Here is a 23,247-nt window from a genome sequence, read left to right as displayed (position 1 = left end):
TTTGTTAATTCCGTAATCACGTCTGACGCCTTTTCACGTGAATCGCCTAAATACTAATGGCAGCTCCGCAGTGCACTGCCTTTTTATACCTTGTGTACGTGATACTACCGCCACATGTATATGTGCATGTCACTATACCTTGTCCTTTGTCACCTCAATGTACAGAACAAAGGGCAAACAATCGGTAACACAGAATGTTGAAATAAACACCCTGGATTACGTTCAAGGTAACCTGTACGAGTTGGCGAGGATGCACAGAGAACTCCATCCCACAAACTGAGATCTGTCACGTTTGCATGCTTGCATTCGCCATTCCGGCGGTTACACTCATTATTAATGTACTAGCATTTCACATATGATGTGGCTTATCTCATGCTTACATTAACCTGTGATCTTGCAATATTAATCACTTACATATGTTACTCAGACAAATGTATTCCCGAAATTTTATTACTCTAAATTATTTTTTGGGATCTTTGTCAGTGTAATTATGCCAGTGTCTACACCGTTCTGTTTGAATTGCACTTCGTCAAATAGTATTACATTCCCAAGAGACTCCTCATCCTCATAGACCCTCGCGTCCTCTCGCCACTCTTAGTACTAAGGCCTCCCATCAACCATAGTTCTTATTTATACATTCGGGAGGACGACGGTTCAATCCCGTCTCCGGCCATCCAGATTTAGGTTTTCCGTGATTTCCCTAAATCGTTTCAGGCAAATGCCGGGATGGTTCCTTTGAAAGGGCACGGCCGATTTCCTTCCCAATCCTTCCCTAACCCGAGCTTGCGCTCCGTCTCTAATGACCTCGTTGTCGACGGGACGTTAAACACTAACCACCACCATCTTATTTATAGCGTGCAGTAGTGTTTAAAAGTATGCATTTCGCTTTGCATTCGTTAGAATTCGCCGTACACTTTCTCCCAAGTTATTACATGCTTGCACTGCTCAGAACAAAAATCACAACATATAAAGTATTGTAGCACCGGTCTGTGCTTACACGACTTTGCCGTTTGTGTGACCTGCGCCATCGGCTGAAAAATCGTTTCACTGCATTGCGTTTCCAAGCAAGAATGTAAATTAAATTTCATCTTGTTCCAAGGATACTACCCAAGAGTGAGAACTCTTCAACGAAATGTAACTTGAATCGCGGAATAGCAGTACAGAGTTGTCCTCGAGCTTATTAAGTTATATATACATCTGTCGATTATTCGATGTATTATGTTGCCAAGACAGCTGTACCTACCTACCTACCTACCTACTTAGATTTTACTTAGAACTGAAGCAACTAGTTACTCTTTACTGTATTTAAAAAGTGCTCGACTTTTTTCCACTTCCGTAAGTGTATGAAAAGTAAACGATCACAATAAGTTTTCGGAAATTGCTAATAGTTCGATTATGCGTCTGTGTGGACGAAAAAGGTGCAGAAACATTATTTGTCACAGTCTTGAATCAGTTCACTGACGTCTAGAATAATTTCAACATACGACTTATAGTCTCCGCGGAGCTTCCGCTGTTATAACAGGTCAGCAGCCAGGCGTATAAATAACCCTGCGATACTCGGCGCGGTGGGCGCGGGCGCGTCTTTTACAAGCCGGAACGCTTCGTCTAGCGCCGCTGCTGCCTTCTGCTCCTGCTGATTGCTGCTTGTCGTTTTTTGGAATAGGCAGGCTATGTATACCAGTAGCGTTGACTAGATCTGAAACAATGATACTCGTATCCTTCAACAAATTCTCTCTACAGTCAGTATTACTTTGCCTGTGGTATAGATAGAGAGACGGAGTTTCGTCTTAGTTCGTAAGACAACAGTTTTTCTAGATACGCGAATTGCAAATTTGCAAGTGGTGGCGCCAGGAAGTGCATACCGCCACCAGCTGTAACTAACATTGCATCAACCCATATAACACTGCCGACCCAACAGAGACACGGTACGAGAAGAACTGTTTGAAAGTGCTGTATCAAAACATTTTTTTCCGGTTTCCACAGGGAAGCGACTTTACGGAGATGCCCTAACCAAGTTTTAACACGTTTTTTCTTCGAAGGTGGATATGTAACGTGCGACTTTCGTGGATAATAAATCGCTGTATTGAATCTTTACCAGCTACCACCCCCCACCCCCACCCAAAAAAGAGGAAAAAAAAACGCTTCTGCTGAGTGAGCTATGATATTCTATGGAAACGTGTAACGCTGCAGCATTTATGACAGAAATATAATGTTAAGTGTATGGTTTTCTATCGGGACAAAAAGAAAGAATATATTCGAATGCCTGATTTGTTCTTCAGCTGCAATTGTACAGAGCATATTGCTGGATAACGAGGAACTAAGCACTTATCTTCTATTTTTAACGATGTTAAACATTTGTTGTGCTTCAAATACGAATGCAGTTGCAGTATAGAGGGGGAGAGGGCAGTTTTGCAACAGCTATCACGTAGTCCCTTTGAATTGTTAGGTAAATGGAGCTTCCTAAATTACAGTAAAAAAGAGCACTTACGATGCACCGGGCGACCTTGACTGTGTGCACCAGGAGCTGAACTCGGCCCTCGTACAACCTTACTCATTTGTGACAGTTGCATGGTTCTCGAGAGAAAACCATGGCCAATCTCTTGGCGTCAGCGCTATTAAACATATTATTCGAAGAAGGGAATCCACGCTACGTATCAGAATCATAATGCGACGGATTGAATTACGTGTGTAAATCAGTGTTTATGTCGAATTAGTGTGTGACTGAAAACCAGTTCCAGCAGACTCGTTAATAATAATCCGCGGCTGTTTACAATTTCTTTTAATAGGCGTACTCGATTATCTACAGTGTTTTGCTAGGCCTCTGTACACACAAAGATGCTTGTAGCTTCTTATCGTGTTATAGTCTCTCTCTCTCTTAGTAACAAACAGCCCCACTTTTGGCGATAAAGTAACCTGCGCGCCTCAGTGCTTCATTCTCATAGAAGTATAAATTCTCACATCTTAAAACTTATTTAGCCAAAAGAGCGATGTGGAAAACAAATATCAGTTCCGAAATAGACACTGGAAAACATACAATATTTTTTTGTCTATTGTGAACATAAACGAATCCATGTCTTCCTGCTAATTGAAGGCTTTCTTGACGCGACTGACCGCAGACAGAACTTCGAAACCCACGGTACTGTAGGTTGTGAGATAGGAGGTAATATTGTTTTAAGCACATTTGACTGTGGCTTGACTCATCATTCGTTCTTGTAGTACTTGGAACCTATAAAAAATTAAAATCCGAATTCAATGAGGTCCATCCAGATTTTATCAGTAACAGTGCCATCACAAGACGGGTAATGTCAGGAGTAAGTCACATAAAAAGATGTGTGATTCTTTTTCCAATCTGATTATACTCTTCCAGGGACGACTCCGGAAGCAAGGTGGCCAGTTGCCGTCTAAACTCCCAATCAAACGTAACATCACCATCCCTTGCGGCATATAAAAGAACGGAGAGATACAAAATGAGATAGCACACTCGAGGTGAATGGAGTTTCAAATCATTATCTGTGCTTCCTTTTTTAGTGTGTCAGGGGTTTCCCTTACAGTATTCCTGGCGAGTACTGGAATAAAAAAAAAAATGGTTCAATTTGAACGTAGCAAAACTTGTATGGAGTACCTCTGAGCAGATGCTGACTTAAATCACAATCTAGTAATGACGAAGAGTAGACTGAAATTTAATTCTTACGGACGATTCGGTTAATGTGTAAAGAAATTGGATGTGACTGAAATAGGATAAATGACGTGAGTTTGAATCTCTCTAAGATGGTAAATACAGCTATAATGAATAACACAGTAAGAAGCTAGTTGCAGAATAATAGACACTTATAAAAAGGGCAGTCACAGATGTTAGACAAGTGTAGTACCATAAAGGTAACTGAAGAAATCTTGGGTAATGGAAGAAATAATTCAACTGACTGACGAAAGAAGAAAGGTTTGAGGCGCCCTCCATCGGTAATGCTGGGATACAATATGGTGTTGGCCCACCCTTAGCCTTGATGACAGCTTCCACTGTCACAGGCATACATTCAATCAGGTGCTGGAAGGTTTCTCAGGGAATGGCAGCCCATTCTTCACAGAGTGCTGCATTGAGGAGAGGTACTGATGTTGGTCGGTGAGGCCTCGGACGAAGTCGGCATTCCAAACCATCTCAAAAGTGTTGTGTAGGATTCAGGTCAGGGTTCTGGGCAGGCCTGTCCATTACAGGGATGTTAATGCCGTGTAACCAACTCGCCACAGGCCGTGCATTATGAACTGGTGCTCGATTGAGTGAAAGATGCAATCGCCATCTCCAAATTGCTCTTCCAACAGTGGGAAGCAAGAAGGTGCTTAAAACATCAATGTAGGCCTGTGCTGTGACAGTGCCATGCGAAATAATAAGGGGTGCAAGCCCCCACCATGAAAGACACGACCACCCCATAACACCACCACCTCCGAATTTTACTGTTGGCACTACAAACACTGGCAGATGACGTTCACCGGGCATTTGCCATAGCCACACCCTGCCATCGGGTCGCCACATTGTGTACCATGATTCGTCACTCACACAACGTTTTTCCACTGTTCAATCATCAAATATTTACGCTCCTTACACTAAGCGAGGCGTCATTTGGCATTTACCGGCGTGATGTGTGGCTTATGAGCAGCCGCTCGACCATGAAATCCAAGTTTCTCACCTCCCGTCTAACTGTCATAATACTTGCACTAGATCCTGATGCAGTTTGGAATTCCTGTGTCATGATCTGAATAGATCTCTGCCTATTACTCATTATGATCCTCTCCAACTGTCGGCAGTCTCTGTCAGTCAACAGATGAGGTCAGCCTGAACGCTTTTGTGCTGTATGTGTCCCTTCATGTGTCCACTTTACTATCACATTGGAAGTAGTGGACCTAGGGATGTTTAGGAGTGTGGCAGTCTCACGTACAGACGTATGACACAAGTGACACCCAATCACCTGACGAAGTTCGAAATACACGAGTTCTGTGGAGGACCCCATTGTGCTCTCTCACAATGTCTAATGACTACTGAGGTCGCTGATATGGAGTATTTGGCAGTAGGTGGCAGCACAATGCACCTGATATGAAAAATGTATGTTTTTTGTGGTGTCTGGATACGTTTGATCACATAGTAGCAGCGTAAGTGTAGTGAAGGAAATAGGAAGTGCAGGAAGCAAAGACGAAATTGCTGTATGAAAGTGCTCAAATTAAAAAAGATATAAGGCAGGTGTATAGTCTTTTGCTTCTAGTGTTCAGTTTACACATTGGTGAAGCAGTGATGGAGAAGAAAGATTCAGGAGTGCTATTGAAATTCAAGATGAGAGTATATCTCAGATAATATTTGCTGATTACATGACTATCGTAAGTGGAAGCACAGAAGAATCTGAGAACGTGTTAGGTGGAATGAACAGTCTACTCAGCACAAGAATATGGACTGAGAGTAAACTGAAGAAAGATAAAAATAATAATGAGTAGCAGAGATGAGATTAGTGAAAAGGGTGTTTTCAGGTCATGAAGTGGAAAAATTCTGCTGGTTTGGAAGGAAAATGCCACATGATAGACAAAGCAAGTACATAAAAAACAGACTAGCACAAGCAAAGAGAGACATACATGGCCAAAAGAAGTCTACTAATATCAAACACCAATTTTGAGAAGTGATTTTGGAGAATGTATATTTGGAACACAATATTGTGTGGAAATGAACGGTGGACTGTGGGAAAACCAGTCAAACTGAGAATTGAATTGCTTGAAATATATTGCTACAAAAGAATGTTGAAAATTATGTGAACTGACGATATAAGAAATGAGTTGGTTTACAACCAAATCAACAAGGAGAGGAAAATGTGGGAAACATGGACAAGAAGAGGAGACAGCATGGTAAGACATCAAGGAATAATTTCCATGACACTGGAGCACTAGAGGGAGCTGTAGAGGGTAAAAACTGTAAGGGAAGACAGATGTAGGAATATATCCCACAAATGATTGAGCTTGTTTGGTGCAAAGGCTAATCTGAGATGAAGAGGTTGGCACAGGAGAGGAATTCATGGCGATCAACATCAAACCAGTCAGAAGACTGTTTAGCCTTAATACATCATAATCCAGTCTTTTTGGAAGAGAAATTTATTAGTCTCATTCAGCTTACAGTCATTGTGTCCAGTCTTTTCACTTTTCAGATGGATTCTTTTTCTCGGTTTCGTGACTGGTCAAAGCTGTACGTCAGGTTGGTATTCAAATCTGGACCCTTACATCACATGTGATCCTGATGCCAACTGAGCTGTCAAGCACTGTTCGCAGCCTGCACTAAGGGATTTAGTCTGCCAATATAAGTCCTCTGCTTTCCATACTCCACATGTGTGTTCACCCGTACCTTGCTGCAGTAGCACTCCCTGTGAGAAAGGAAGAACGTTGCAGCATGGGTATGACTCTTGTTTATGTGACCTTTATTTGTGAAGAACAAAAATCTTAAACTTGATGATAACACTGTTTCACTGTCTCAGTGGTGTCTCACTTTAAACCTGCCAGAATGTATTCTAATTTCAAGCAGTGGAAAGACCGGGTTGGAACATCAACCAGTGCAGTGGTAGGAGATAGCAGTCTTATGAGAGATGTGCCTGCTTGTGTGAATGTGTGCTTGTTGTCTTTACTGAAGAAGGCTATGCTGAAAGCTCAGTGTGTAACAAGTCTTTTTGTTGTGTCTGTCTGCTACTCAATATGTCATCTTTATAGTGAGCAGCAATCTATCCTTTCCATAATCAGCTGTTTCTGTACTGGTCTAAACCTCAAATGACCACATTGCAAGGAATTTGTTGAGATCTGCGACTGTATTATAAAATATATAAAACAACCATTTTTTGTGCAGCTTCAGCAGCAGCTGAGAAGTTTTTTGTTTTATAAAAGTACAAACCAGTTTCATATAAATATTAACCTTCATTTACATTTCTGAGTCCAGTATTATGACTTATGATAATGGGTAGCTAATAAACTGGTATTTTCTTTATTTTTTAATATCTAAGGATTTTCAATTTCCTCCCTAATTTTTATCGCTTATGTGTTTTTGCATTGTTGCACCAGAGTGTGAAACCCCATTCCAAACCGTAGGCAAGAACACGTGGCTTGTATGGAAACTGCTTTTGTTACTTATCATTATTTTTACTTTCTTACTTATTATTTTTACTTATTTACTTATTGTTTTTACTTCTTATATGTTAGGTACCACATATGTAGCTTGTCAGTTTTTGTTCTCATCCATGACATGTTTCACTAAGAGAACTGAAATCTGATGTTTGAGATCTTCTTGCTGAAGTGCTGGAGAGATGTTTTAGACATCATTCTGTCTGTAACAACCTACAGTTGGAATATCTACATTAGGACAAATTCGATAACCTGTTAATACTAAAACTTTCTGCTTATCATGAAAGTTTTTTGTGTAAATAAATGCAGTCCTCCACATTTACAAACACTGGCATCCACTTAATATGTAGTAACAATATTGTATGGCTCTGATTTACTAGTTTCATGTTGTTATTCAGATGTACTAATTTGAATGGTTATCATTTCAGATTACAGAGATGATTCAAGACTTGACGTGAGTTGGCAGAGCCACTGTGAGCTCATAAGAAGTGATGCCCAATATGCTGTCAGTGCTTGAAGAAGAGGGAGACATCTATGAGGGTTTCCAGCCTCATGTAGACACTAGTAGCATACCACTCCAAGCTGATAGCCCAAACAAGAAGCCAGCATTAAAGACATACAATGACATACACAGTTTACTGCAGCTGGGTAGAAAAGGAGAAGTAAAGCAAATTATTCGCGAGAATGCATGGCCTATCAATAGCACTATACGCTCACAGCTGTGGCCAACTCTTTGTCAGCAACATGGATCAGACAGGTCAATGCAAGAGGGCTTTTATTGGGACATGGTTAATCAGCTATTTGGTACTACGGGTAAGATAAATCCTCTACAAATTGCTTATGCTTCAACTTCTGTGATCAACATGTTGATATAGTGCACCTATTTTATCCATTTGCCAACCACAGCTTCTAGTAATTAGTTTGCTGTTGGTCACTTTCATAGAATTAATGCAATATTTCTATTATTATTCATATGTGGTGAAATGTGTTGTTGTTTTACAGACCGTTTTATGTAATAGCTAATTCACATTGGAAACTCTTAGTTAATATGAAACATCTTAGAAATACATGATTAAATTTTTAGTGTATTTCATCAGTCGCATAGTGAATATTATACTAGTGTCACTGACAACTCTGGTAATGCAGCTACTACATATTCCTTATGAGGATGGGAAACATTGTAGTAAGTTGATTAAGGTAAGTCGTGTGAAACACTATTTCATCATTTCAACACATTCTTGTACTTGGGAGGCTAAGAAGTTTTTTTCAGTTTGTGTGATAATATTTAACCACCTTAGCAGATGTCTTCATAACACTTTTTTCTATTTTTCTTCTTATATGTCATATTCTTCTTTCTCATTTTGACAATCTCGTGTAGAATCTGATATGTTTCATTTCATAAGAGCATAGCTGATTGTTTGTGCTACCCATCCATGTTCAACTGTGCTGGATTTCCAGCTCTAATAACAGTGGTATCAACCTGTTGAAAATATCATACTTATTTTATTCTAATTTTTGCAAGTATGCAAAGCTTCTCTGCTTTGTACAACACACACTTCTAAAAGTTGTGCTTACCTTACACATCGTTGTTGTTACATTATTGCTCTCAGATTCAGTTGCTGAAACATGCACAGTTCTTTCAACACGCACATTTGCAGAAGAATTACGTATGTGGTTCAATGTGCGACTTAGCCACTCATTTGTGTAGGCAAAAGATGAAGTAATTATTAACAGGAATTTGACAAACTGCCTATTGGCTTCTGTCTCGGGTTCCTCAGCCGACGTTCATGTAATGATTTTTCTGACGTTTCGCCAGCACGAGTGACTGGCATTGTCAAAGCTTCACCCTCCATTGCCGGTGGTGAACTGGAGCCGAGCTCGTGGACGCAGACTATATGTACCCGGCACGCCAACGTCCAAGGGCTTCTCCGCCGTCATTTCCGGTGCGGTTCTCCTCTTGCTACCTGCGACGGTCGTTCGCTGCAGTACGGGAAGCCAGGATCCGTTTACCTTAAGGCTTTCCTCTTTCTTGTTCAAACTGTTCGCGTGTTTTTTGTATTTCTACAGCTTCTCTGAACAAGCGCGTGTGATAGTGCTTCTCTACAGCCAGAACTTCCGTGTCCAGCCAGTACTTCCGTGTCGGCGAATTTTATTACGTGGTCGGTCTCATTCAGTGCGTGCTCTGCCAAGGCCGATTTCTCCACCTGCCCCAACCTGCAATGTCGCTTATGCTCTTTGATCCTGGTGTTGATGGATCGTCCAGTCATTCCGACATAAACTTTTCCGCATGAGCATGGTATACGGTATATTCCCGACATTGCAAGTGGGTCTCTTTTCTTCTTTGCCGATCTAAGACACTCTTTGATCTTCCTTGTCGGTTTGAAAATCGTCTTTACGCCATGTTTGCGCAATATACGGCCGATTCTGTCCGTCACTCTGGGAATGTATGGCAGAAAGGCCGTACCCGACATTTCTTTTTCTGGTTTCTTACTTCGCCGAGTGTTTGGCTCTGTTACACTTCTAATATAATTTGTGGAGTACCCATTGCTCCTCAGGACAGTTTCCAGGTGTTGCATTTCTCGTTTGAGGTGTTGCGGCTCACATATTCGTCCTGCTCTCGTTACGAGCGTACTAATCATGCCTCTTTTCTGGCTCGGGTGGTGGTTTGACAGTTTGTGCAGGTATCGGCCCGTGCGTGTCGGTTTTCGATACACACCGTGTCCCAGGTTTTCGCCGTCCCTTGTGACCAGCACATCTAGAAATGGCAGTTTATTGTCCTTTTCTACTTCCATGGTAAAATGTTATGTTGGCATGGAGGCTGTTCAAGTGTCTTAGGAAGTCACCGAGCTGTTCTTCACCGTGGCTGCACACCATGAAAGTATCATCGACGTACCTGTACCACACCTTAGGTTTGCAAGTCGCCGAGTCCAGTGCCCGTGCTTCGAATTGTTCCATGAAGAAGTTGACCACCACTGGACTCAGAGGACTACCCATGGCAACGCCTTCCGGCTGTTCGTAGAAATCGCCATTCCACGTGAAATAGCTCGTGGTGAGACATGCATGGAAGAGCTTTCTGATGTCCTGCGGGAAAATGGAACCGATGTGCTCCAGAGCGTCACTGAGTGGCACTTTCGTAAATAACGAAACAACATCAAAGCTGACCAAGATGTCGTTTGGTGAAAGTTTCAGTTTCTTCAGCTTCTCAATGAAATATCCCCCCACATATAAACTGGCAAAACACTTGGCCCCTCTGCTCCAGCCACACATGGGGAAGACCGACACATACATTAAGGACTCAGGACATTTCATTGAGAAGCTGAAGAAACTGAAACTTGTTCTTGACTTAAGTGTCTCTTTGGGAATACTGAGGGGTTTTATTTGTGTTTTTATCCCTAATTGTTTTGAATCTTATTATTCTGTTTGATTTGATGTTTGAAGAGTATTTTGTCAAGATGTTGAGAAGTAGAAGAAGTCAGATTTTCCTGTATTACTCATTTGGCTTTTCTGTCACTATTTTCTTTGTTGCCTCTGAAATTTTGTGATGTCTGCAGTAATTCTTGTTTGCAGCTATGATATTTTACTAGCTGGTAGCTTAGTTTGCATGTTACTTAGAAACTTGTATATGGAAAATATGTTCCAACATACCACATCTTCGCTTATAACTCTGAACAATAGAAACACAAATTACCTCTCCTCCCTATTTTTCTTCTTTTTTGTAGACCTCAGAGGTGAAGCAATAATGCTTAATTGTGTTTTATAACTAGAAAATGAATTTGTATAAACCCCATTGGTTTTAATCCTGAAAATTTATTATAAATAGAATTACATCCCTTTATCTTCTATTCTTGAAATGGGTTTCTCACTAATATTTATTAGATCATATAAGCTGTACAGTCTGTTCCGTGTACATTGTAACATGGGGTTTTCGGTGCAAATCTGCATGTCCTTTAACAAGTTGACCAAATAATGCAAGTGAGATCATCTTTCAGACAGTGAATGTATCTTGCAAATATATTTACCTTTACATGTTCCTCCAAATATCTCTAAAAAAAGAAGATACATTAAAGACATGATCTATTATTTAAAAGAAATAAAGATGTAAGTCATATCATTAGGAAGCCAATAGTCATATTTGACTCTGTGGATTCTGAATGTGAACTAAATGTGAACATATTAAGTGTTCATAAATTGATGTTCACTGAAGATACTCTTTTATTGTTTGGAACAAAATTTTTCAGCATTTTATTTCTACACATGGCTCATTAGCATGATACAATTTTGTTTTGGAAAAAGAATTGCTTGTTTGGGTTAAGGATCAAAAAGTTCCTTGAATGTTTAATTGAACACATCCCTGGTTTGAATTAAACATTGTCTGTATTATGGTGTTGTGGTCTGATCTTCATAAAATATTATTTGTTGTCTAGCTTTGACATTCTCTTTTATTCATAAACATTAACCCACTCCCATCATTACTGGTAATTACTGTAGTATAGTTTCATGCATTTGCTATAAGAAGTACACTCATAGGACAACAGAGGACACTCATTTCCCCCCTGTCATCAAAATAATCTCCTTCCAGGAGCTCGAAGAGTGACTAAACAGCCGTATGTGATGCACTCACCAAGCTGAAGCTTCGAATAAGCACAAAGGTCTGGCAGATAGTCTTCAAATGAGCATGACAGGGGTACCAGTGCAAAGGTCAGTGACGAAAAAGAATTGTGCTCTGTATATGAAATGCTTTTTCAGTGGTACTGTCACGCTCTGATTAGTTTGTCAGGTTTTGTGAAATCGAAGGCTCTGCTCATCAGAATGTGTTTTGTTTTAATGTAGTTGTTGCTAGTATCAGTTTATTTATGATTTGAGTGTAACACTATGGGCTTGGGAGGAAAGCATTTTGGGAACTTTTTGATTCTTAATATTTTCATAGCCATTAACACAAGTGTCAGGAAGAAATAAGTTTCCTCCATTAAAATACCTGTTTCTGCAGCTAGTGACAATATAATTTTAAATTTGTTTCTCTGTTGTGCAACTTTGTTGTTGCTTTTATTGTATCGTTACAGTATTCAGTAACTGTGGTACTAAATATATTGTTTCAGAACTCCCAGACAGGCCTATACTGCTGCCTACTTTTGTAGACAGTAGCCATTGTATGGCATACCATTTGACAAGGAAAGGACGCGGTGTTGTGGACAGAGTTGTGTGTGTTGTAGGCTATGCGTGCCCAGACATTACGTTTAGCCCAGCTTTGTATCCAGTTACTGCCATTTTGCTGCACTTCATGACTGGTAAGTGAAACATTTGGAGAACATTAGGATTTTAAAAGGAAGTAGGAATGCTGTAATTACTTACAAGTAGTGTATACTGTAAGTGAGAGTTTAGGATGAAAGATCAGAGGAAATGGCCACATTTTTGTACTCAGATGATGTGTAGTGGCTTGTTTGTCCTGAGCTGATTTTAAGTCTTTTTCATTCAGTAAAGTAGGATGGAAAAATCACAGAAAAATTATAAGAAACTGTGAGTTTCTAGATTTTTAAGAGAACCAGAGACTGTGTTCTGAGTAATTATCAGAAGAAAAAGGAGAAGTTAAGATGGGAAGAGTATAATTTTTTTTTTTTTTTGTAGATACCGAGTCATTAATTTTAAATGAAGGTAAGGTGCTTAAAAGGTGGAGAAGAAATCACTGGATTTAGAGATTTCCAGAAATATTTATACTGAATATATGCAGTTGTACACCAAGATCAGAGTAACAGTTGAGTGTAGAGCAGGTAATGTTGTTGGTTCACCATTATCCATGCACACAGTATAGCAGTTGCAGCAACTGTTGTCCATTTCAGTGCAAAATATGTTTATGTACGGTATTAGTTCCTTTGCAGGCTCATAATAACTTTATCTTTTTCATTGCTAGCTTCAGACAATATCTTGCTTAAAGTAAAATTGTTGCACTGAGAAAGAAAAGTACACAATGAAAATAAATCACAGCAGTAAGGTTATTGGCTGCAAATATCATTGGACACAGAATTATGCTAATGAACATTTGATATAGCAGAGCTATATGATAATGGTGAAAAGAGCAGAAGGATGACTAAAGAGTTCATTCTCTGATGTTTTGTTGGTTTGGTAGATGTCCTGTAAACAATTATCTGTTAATTACCTTGGGAATTTCTGGATGGAATTGGCAACCACTCACCTATAGATGATAGTTGTGTGGTGCTTAGGAATGGCAACAGGAAACTATTTACACTAGCATTCAAGCTCTTGCTCTTTCTCTAGCAGAAGTACACTCATTCACAAACACAACCACAAAGACATCCAAACACACACACTCATGGTCCATGTTTGTATAAATCATTTCACAAACAACCTGTATGTTAAATGAGGCTGTGCTCCTTCTTTCACTCACAAACGGTACACCCTTAAAGAAACATTCCATGGCTTCCCAGGGTATTTCTTTTCCCCTTAGATCATCTGACAGTCACAATATGCAGTGTACCTAGGGCGTCATTGAGCAGGGTGGTACAGCCTAAGACTCATCTCCACCCAGTTTCCTTGAATAGTGAGTGGTGATTGCACGGTCATGGATCAGTATGGCTCTCGGGGGCTTGAGGAGTCACTATTATCAAGGCAAAAGGACAAGCTTCACTGTCTCAAATGAAACTGCTTGTGTGTGTGTGTGTGTGTGTGTGTGTGTGTGTGTGTGTGTGTGTGTGTGTGTGTGCAAGCTTAGACCTGCTTGAGCATCTATTTAGATATGCACTGAGGCTAAGAACATTGTAAAAGTGATACTCATTGGGAGGTCACTATATTTTTCTCAAGGGCCAATAAAGATCCATAGCTTTCATGAGAAGTATATCATTCCCTTTCAAAATGACTGTCCACATTGAAGCACCATAGTTAGATATTTCATAGGGTTAACTTCTGCTTTGAGGACACATTCCATTCAATAAACTTTTCTGTTATTCCACAAGTGAACATTGTTACTAATGAAGGAAGGCTAATGTCTGTGTTATAACTGGATGTAGCAGCTCTGGTGCCTATGGCACAATGGAAGTTGGGTCATAATTATTAGTCGTTGTGATGGCTTGGCTGTGAACTAGATCACTTAGTTTGAATGAGGATTCACTGCAAAACCAGATTATCTTGAACTGTATAGAGCTATCAGAAAGGAAAGGTCAATTATTATATCAGGCATCCAGTAACTTCAAAGATGTGTAGGACCAGATGAAATCCATGTAGACTTCTATGATGATGGAAAGTGCCAGAATGCAGCACAGAGTCTAGAAGGATCGCTTTAGAAAGACAGAAATTCTTTGATTGTAGTAAGTACACTTTTGAGCCGCCAAATGATTACCTCGGAGGAAGGCATTGTCAAATTACCTCCACTAGACCTTGCCTACTACGGCAGTGCGGGTCTTCTCCCACATCGTTCCCCTATGCTCTGTCATGGAGTATGGGACTTCATCATCATCAATGATTACCTGAGTATTCTTTCTTTAATGTAAGTGGAGAACAACTGCAAAGATAAACTTCTTTTGCAACAAATAAAACATTAAATATGTTAACACCCCATTTTCGTTTTCTCTGCTGTCAGATGTACAAGCAGTTCTAGGGTCTTCATATTAGTATTAGCATTCATGTGACCAACATTTCAAACATTATCAAACTCTTCGTTTTTATGTGATGAATATGACTCTCATATGAGTATTTCAGTGCTTCAGCATTGCTATGCCACAGTGATTTCAAGAATTATTCATTGTTTCTACCTGTTGTAAAATAATGTTTACTAATGCTACCAAATAATTTAACATGAGTTGTCATTACTCCAGTTGGTTTGAAACACAATACATAGCTATGATTTGTGTGTGCCATCCTGAGATAGACTGTTCGCACCTTTCACATTTATTTATTAGTCAGTATTTCACAAATCTTTGCAAGTGCCGCTCTGTCTGTGTTCATACCTTGGTTTTAGTTGTTAAGATATTTGAGGATTCACTTGTTTGTTCTTTTATTTCTTGTTTCTTTTAGGATTCCATATCTCAGTTGGTAAAAACAGAAACCTCTGTTGTCCATCTGGTAAGACCCTGATTCTCAGGAACAGGTAGAAGTATCAAGTTGAAAGTTATGTCAAATACCAAGTTCTATGATCTCTTGGCAGAGTAAAACATTTAAGCTTCTAAGTCATGTGTATGTCTTTTGTCTTAACTCACACTTCCATACTCCTGTGCCCTCCTCGTTAGCTGTCATGCTGTGAAGATAATTTGTGCAAGCTACAAGTTTTTTACATTCTCATTATTGTATTGTTAGTTACTTTGTAATTGTACACATTTAATCTCCAGTGTGTTTTGTTTATATGGTCCAAAATTGTCCAGTTGATGGACATTTCAAAGATTTCATCCCTTTCCTTGTTTGATTTTTTTCATTTTTGTTTTTGCAGAAGAAGAGTGTTACAACTGCATAACCAGCCTTATTGCTTCAAAAAACAAGATGTTCATGACACAAACTAAACAGTTGTATGAAGTAACCTGGCGGACAGTCATGCAGATTACAAAAAAACATGTGGTAAGTTGAAAGCAAATTTATAAATATCAGATTTTAAAAAATCCTGTATACACTTATGTCTCCTGCAGTGTACAGTTGTAAGATGTCCCTGATATTTTGTAAATGGTTAAATATGTGAAATAAAGACTTCGTGCAAGTAATTGTAGACAAAGGGCTGAACTGGATGAGTATCATTCATAATGTTTGCAACCATAAATTTATTGAAGCATCTTCATACTTTGATGGACTTTCATGTTTTTGATACCAACATTCCCCCCCCCCCCCCCCCCCTTTTTTTTAAGTGTTGTGATTTATTCAGCTTTGCAGTCTTCATTCTCAAAAACTGGCCAAAAATGTGCTAAATTTGAAAGTGAAGATTGCACAGTACAGCTAGATAACTGGGTGTAAGTTGCACTTTGTTGCCTTATTGTTCAGCATATTTACCAATCCTTTTATGTTATTGTGCTCTCTAAATATTAACAAGCAGTATTTAATGATACGTTCCTTTTGATGTGAACCTCAAATAGTCTTAAGTAAAAGAAAAAAATGTTGTTATAATAGAAATTCCATAAAGAAAGGCAAGCAGTCACCTGCAGCATATTGGTGAGTGATACATGGAGACATATAATAGCACTAAATTTAACTCATTTTGTACCCAAAGTAATACCATTTGGGTTAAGGCTTGCCGTGTCTGTAGCATTCCACTAGCTACGTATAACTCATGAGCACTTACTTTTCGGTGGCAGAGTTTAGATTGTAGGTCCTTGGGGTTTCCAAAGTTATGTGGTCAACGCCACAAGTCTTCTGTAACCATTAGCTCTGGGTGTATTTCAGTGCTTACTGTTAGGTTGGGGTGTGGAACATTATGTGTGTCTGTGTGTCACAGATTCAAGGAAACTAAACATGGCATCTGCTACACACCAGTAATGTGAGTGGTTGCCAAGACAAAACCTTCATTAGTTGCTGAGACATCTACCACACCTCAATTGTATCAGTCTTGCTCATTTACGTGGAACTCTTTCTAAGTTGACTTACATTGCCGTACTATTTCGTGGGACAAAAATGGAGTTCAGAAATAAAAAGTTCTTCCAATGATTTCAATTAACCACCAGGGAACACGGACACCCACTGGCCTAAGAGAGCCAGAGTGTCAAGTTGTCCTGTTGTACAAGAAAATAATAGTTACAGAACATAATCTGTGTTACAGAGTACTGCAGGAGCCTTTACATTTACCATAAGATTTGTAGTAGTACTCGTCAAATTGAAATGGTGACAGTGTATCAGGCAACACAGCTTTTGATCGCAACTACTCTTGGGAGGTGTCTTATAATAATGTTAAAAGCACCTATTTATGACAAAGAAGTTACAACAAGCAGTGATGAAAGGTGTGTCTAAATTAAGGAGTAATGGATGTATGAAACACAAAGAAGCTAGTAATGTGGATCTAGAAAAAACAGTCGCCTTCATACTCGAATTCAATTTGCTAGTATTTCTACGTAATGTATTTCTCAATGTGCAGATGATCCTTACACTCCTAAAGTGTGGTACTGCTATTTTCTCCATACCTACTTGGCATCTCGTGGACAGACTACTCGAGGGAACTGTAAACTTGCAAATTAAGCTGAAACTGAATGTTGCTGACCTGCCTGTTGTTTAACTGCTTGAATGACAATCCAGAGTGGAGTAGAGACCTGTCATGTGTATGCCAAGGAATGGAAAATACAGGAAATCTTAAGTACCAATTGACGCCATATGCAGAAATAAAGAAACTGTATTAAACAAAGCAGCAACTTGAGACTCTTCCTTTACTGTCTCTTGGGAACAGTCCTAGAGATTCATATCCACTCTGAAAATTTATGTCCACTAATCATTGAGCATGTGATATCATTTCAGTTCTACTTTAGTATCATTCTCCACTACTGACCTACCATTTTGCTCTCTGTCTCTCAAGGATGTTGCTCAATGGGAATGGATGCCAATTTTCACTCTAGTTACCTCTTCACCTTTTGGATTCACCTACAAGACAAAGCAGACTCCAAGAGGGAGCCATTGAAATGCAGGTCCAGCAGGGTGCCTGGAAGTTGTACTGTCAGCTAGCTCTGCAGTCACTTGGCGATGCTTTAACATCGTGGTAGCACCTAGGATTGGGTGAATCATATCAAATGCGTAATCTGTCAGGCTGATGAAACATCAGCACCAAAATATTCAGAAAAACTCACAAGGCAGCCTTACTTTGATGGAACGATGATTGCCACCCTGTGTGGCACTGCGAAGGGTTGAGTACACACCAGTTGCAAGAACATCACAGCATTTTGAATTCTGAGGGCACAAGCAAGACAAATCATTAAAGAGAGTAAGAAAAACACATGGTAAGATTTCTTGAACTCATTAAAATAAACAAGTTCCACTAAATTATGGGGAACCATTGGCAACATTTCAAACACAAAATCAAAGTTACCAATGACAGCTGCACTGAAGAAAGGGAACTACACCCAAGTATTGTGTACGTACCCCAAGTAACTGCAGAATATTGTGCAAGTGTAACCCCCACAACTAATGTGTATCCATTTTTCATCATCACCAACAACATATCATGAGTGGAGAATGTAGGATTTCATTTCTAACAATGAAGAAGAGTGCAGTTGCTCCTTCTCCTCATGGGAACTACTGTCTGCTCTGCACAGTGCTCAGGACACCCGGGGTATCTGCCTCTGGCAGCAATTTCAGTGGGTGTTAAGTTCAAATTCATGGAGGGAAAAAAAAGACCTCGTTTCATGAAGCGCCTACCATTCAGCACATGTTGGTCTATCAATTATTCATATAATTTTGAAATGCATCCCTGTTGGTTTTTGAACATTTATAACGCATTCTAACTTGATTCTGAACAAATCGTAAGTCAATTTTTTAATGTGTGCATAGTGTACATGATATCTCTGCTAGGGCAATCCCTGTCACATCTAGAAACAAAAGGGGATGGGGCTATACAAGCTGAGCTGAATAAACCTGAATGGGTGAATGCCAATTACAGTTTTTTTATGTGATTGACTGAGTGTGCAAATGGTCAGTGTTGTTATAATTATTACTGAAATCCATAAATTCAGACTATCAGAGTGGAAATAAATGACTAACAGGAATAACAGATAAGAAAGGTAATATATAACCTTCTCAGTGTGCCCAGAAAAAAAAAATTGACAGAAAATTTTTGTTAGATTGCAACACTACTAAGGGCCAGTTGTTCAGTCCCCAGTTAGCAGCCACTTAATTTCTGTTCTTGGAATAGAGTGGAAAATTTGTTGTTGGAACTTGTAATAATGCCAAACTGGAGAATAAATGCGAGATAACTGAATTGATGATTCTGACAGGGTTAGTGGAGTTAACTGGAGAATAAGTTATGACAATGGCAGAAATAGTTACAGAATTCGTGATGACAAGATTGTTTGTTAGAACAAGGAAGGAGAAAGAATATGACAATTCCAAATTTGTATAGAAAAAATTTTTTTTTAACTCATGCCTGAGAAACTGGAGCATATGAATGAAATGTGAAACTATTTGCTAACATAAAACTTTTCGCTTGTAGTAGGCATAATAGGCTTATGATATTGATACTTCGTGAATTATATTCTGTCATGTTATTTATGTAAATGAGGTAGATAAAAATGACCATTTGTACCAAGACAGTCTCACTTATTTGGCGTGTGTTGCAATTGCTGCAATATTAGAAAGGTCTATTTCATTTTATCTAGCAGTTGATGACAAAATAGACATAATCAATTCGTGAAACCATACTAGTCTTTGGTACTATATGTATTAACAGCTTTTTCAATATTATATGACGACAGTTTAGTTTTTCATGCAGCAAAATGTTTAACAAACATTGATGAGGTAATACGGTATGCTGTAGCAAGGTTCCTCAGACAGGATGTTCCTCAGACGGATGTTGCTGAATGTCTGGATCTTATGGATTATCTGCTTTGTCATTTTCCATGTTTCACAGCCTCAAAGAAGCACAGATTATACATTACTTTGAAATATTTGCTATTTGATAGTCAGTGTTATTTTCTTCAATCTCCAGGTAGAGCAGAGAGTTGTAAAAGTGACTTTGGCTTTGTTGATGCGGTTGTTAATGTCCTCTGTTGCACCACCATGTGGTGTAATTATGCTTGCAGGGTGCCAAAACTGACCCATCCTTTCCATTACCTGGCTCTCAAGCTTAAGCTCTGCTGTGTTATCATCATTTGCCCGCATGTCTTTTGTTTTTTGGGCATTAATTTTCAAACCGACTTTCTTCACCCCAGATTTCAGATCTTCTAGTTTCTCTCTGAGACTATGGGATAGAAGGCGAAGATCATCTGCAAAATCTAGGTCTTCTAGATGTTTTCCATTGCTCCATTTTATTCCTCTCACTTTATCCATTGCATGCATCATTACAAGATTCATTACTATGTTAAATAGTATCGGTGAGAGCACGCAGCCTTGCTTAACTCCTGTTTTTACTGCTATTGGATCTGAAAGCAGACCTTGATGTTGAACTGGCATGTGCAGTTTTTGTATGTGCTCTTGAAAAGAGCAATTATTTTCTTGGGAATTCTAGAAGTTTGCAGTCAACTCCATATTTTTGTTCTAATTGTACTGTTGAAGGCATTTGTAGAGTCTAAAAACAGCATGTAAAGCGGCAACTGGTATTCATTTGAATGTCCAGCTATTATTCTCAAGGTGTTCATCTGGTCAATGCAAGAGCAACCTTCCCTGAATCCTGCTTGTTCTATTCTTATTTTCTTGTCTACATACACTTTTATCCTATGTAGGGTTATTCGTGAGAGGATCTTGCTTGGGAGTGACAGCAATTACCACAAACCGACTCGTTTCCTTTCTTGGGGAGCTTGATGAGCATGCCTCTGTTCCAATCATTTGGTACTTCTTTATTCATCCATATGCTCTCAGGAGTGGATGTAAAATTTCTGCTTTTATAGAGAGATCTGCTTTGAGTAACTCTGGACTGATGATGTCCAGGCCAAGAGATTTTCCATTTTTTATTAGTTATGTTGCTTTAGTTGTTTCTTCTTTGGATGGTGGTTCTATGTTAATTGACACACCTTGTGGGAGTCCTGCCCCATCCACATTCAGTTGAGTTACATTGCCTAGTTTCATGGTTCAGAATGTCCTCAAAATGTTGTTTCCACTCTGCGCTTGGTCTTCTCAATTTGTGAGTTTTCTTTGCTTGTCCTTGATTGGCATATCACCCCCAAATTTCTTATTTGGCAGTTTCCTTGTGATGCCATATAGGGTCTTGTTATTGCATCTGTTACCTGCTGCCTCTGCCTTAGCTGCGAGATTATTGAAGAAGGTTTCTTTATTTGTTCTGGAACTCCTCTTCACCATTCTATTTGATATGCAGAGTTCCTGTTGGATTTCTTCTTTTACTTCCCTTGTCTGTGCGCAATTTAGCTGGAATTTTACCTATCTCCTCTGCTTTATTGCATCCCAAGTATGGTCAGAGATCCAGTCTTGTCTGCTGTGGTTGGTTGTTATGAAAATTTCTTCAGCAATCTATGTGTAGGTTGTTTTCACTGCATCCCACTGACCCTCAATGTCATTCTCTTCAATTCCCCTGCTAACCACTTCAAAATGATTTCTCAGTTGGATCGAGAACTCCTCTCGGACTTTTGTATTGTCCAACTTTCCAAAATAAACTTAATCCTCTTCTGCCCACAATATCTCATTGTATGCAGCTCTCTTAGATGGACTGTTCCTAGCATAAGGTGGTGGTTGCTCCTTTTTTATTCCTCACATCCAGGAGTGATCATCGCCAGGTCCTGCTAATTGCAAAGTGGCCTATCTGGTTCTCTGTTCTGCCATCTGGTGAAACCCACGACACTTTGTGACACCATGTATGGTGTCACAAGTCAGGATAAACATGCCGCACAAGTCTATGAGATGTTCTCCATTGTTGTTTCGGGTGCACAACCCATATTGCCCAATAGTCTACTCTATCCCATGGGTTGGCATTCCCAATGTTTGCATTAAAGTCACCGAACAGCAGGAGGCTATCTCTTTTTCAAAACTTTTCCAGTGTTTCTCGGAGTTTGCTATAAAACTTGTCTTTTTCTTCATCCTCAGGCATTTGTGTGGGTTTGTAACATTGCACAGTGATCACTGGTCTTACTCTCGTTGCAGTATGAGCAACTGTGATTATCGTTGTAATTGGGTGCCACTCTGTCAAAGGCTGCTTTGCTCTCCTGCCTAGTATTAATGCCACTCCTTCCCTATGGGTTTCATCCCTTCTTCCAGAATAAAGGAGAATATGCCTTTCCTAATGGCTATGGACCCATGCACTAAGAAAAAATTTGAAGTAGCTTAGTCACAATTCATGACAAACCCAACTGATCAAATCCTACATGTATTGGGTTTATTGTTGTCTTCGTAGCTCAAAGTCACTGTTGCTGCTTACGGTGAGGAGTTTAAGGGTGCTAATTGACAGTGAGAATAATTTAAACCAGTCCTAGACCCAGCTTCTGTGCTGAAGCTGGCAAATTGTTGCCAGTTATTAAACGGTAGCTTATCAGTGAGTATCAGGTGTACACTCAAAATTACTGGCATCACATTCTGTTGCTAGAGTGAAGCACACAACACAAATACACTGCAGGCAACAAAGCTGTTTCGGCTCTGTGCCTTGTCGAATATGGTGTCACCTGAATTGCATAAGCATGGAGTCAGTTTTTAGCCTGGTCACTGGAGAAGTTGGAGAGTGATTTTAAAAATGCAGTCACAAGAATGACTGCACCCCAAACTATGTTTTTAAATCAATGTTTTACAGCATTCTAGCTGAATACCGCGACTATATTGTACAGTGTTTATGAATGGGACTTAACAGGTTGACCCCCTTCAATAAATATGTTCTGAAGATTACTGTACCAAATGAATTTACAATTCATAATGTGAAGATGTGTAATTTTGAGAGTAATAAAGCAGATTATGATGTGGAGATTGTGTGATTTTGAAAACAGTACAGTAGATAAAATCTGTTTGAACCGCTGTCTTCCTCATCCTCTCTACCTACCTTTGATTTGATTTGATTTGATTTGATTTTATCAGGGAAGGAAAAACAACTTTGGTCAAGCCCGCACCAAAACAGGCATTTGTGTCTCTAGTAAAGCCAACCAATGCAATTGAACAGTGCAAGGAGATCCTTTACCAGTGCTTCGCTGGGCCCAATTTCTTCGGGTCTTGCATTCGAAGATCAAATGTGATGTGGTTTCCTTGTCCACACCACACATTCCACATTTGGGGTCTCCTCCTATTATCCCCATTGTATGTAGGTGTTTTTTGAAATACCCGTGGCCTGTCAATAGTCCAACCATGAGTTCCATTTCTCTCCTGTTGAAGCCCAGGATTGAGAGACTTCTCTTAGAACATGGCTTCGGCACCAACACCTTGCTATGTTTTTGCTTTTGGACCTTAGCCCAATATTCTACATGCTGTCTCCTTGTCCAGTCTTGTAGTTCTATTTTGGTCATCGCCTTGGTGATTGTCTGGACAGGTTCCAGTCCAAGAAATGCTGTCATCGCCCATATCCTGGCCAAC

General features: G+C 39.6%; 1 protein-coding gene across 5 annotated transcripts in view; it reads left to right on the top strand.

The window, feature by feature from the left end:
• Positions 1 to 23,247, top strand: part of LOC126236877 (GTPase-activating protein skywalker) — a 309,366-nt gene that overhangs the window by 213,875 nt on the left and 72,244 nt on the right. For all 5 annotated transcript variants that reach the window (XM_049946501.1, XM_049946502.1, XM_049946504.1 and 2 more), the window contains exons 3-5: positions 7,560 to 7,944; positions 12,228 to 12,416; positions 15,563 to 15,687. In XM_049946501.1, the coding sequence (XP_049802458.1) occupies positions 7,623 to 7,944; positions 12,228 to 12,416; positions 15,563 to 15,687 (636 nt within the window). In that variant the 5' untranslated portion in view covers positions 7,560 to 7,622. The remainder of the gene's footprint in view (positions 1 to 7,559; positions 7,945 to 12,227; positions 12,417 to 15,562; positions 15,688 to 23,247) is intronic.

The sequence above is a fragment of the Schistocerca nitens genome, chromosome 2, assembly GCF_023898315.1.
Source record: "Schistocerca nitens isolate TAMUIC-IGC-003100 chromosome 2, iqSchNite1.1, whole genome shotgun sequence".
Lineage (NCBI taxonomy): Eukaryota > Metazoa > Arthropoda > Insecta > Orthoptera > Acrididae > Schistocerca > Schistocerca nitens.
Note: the sequence above shows the minus strand (reverse complement) of the source record. Positions and strands in the feature narration are given on the sequence as shown.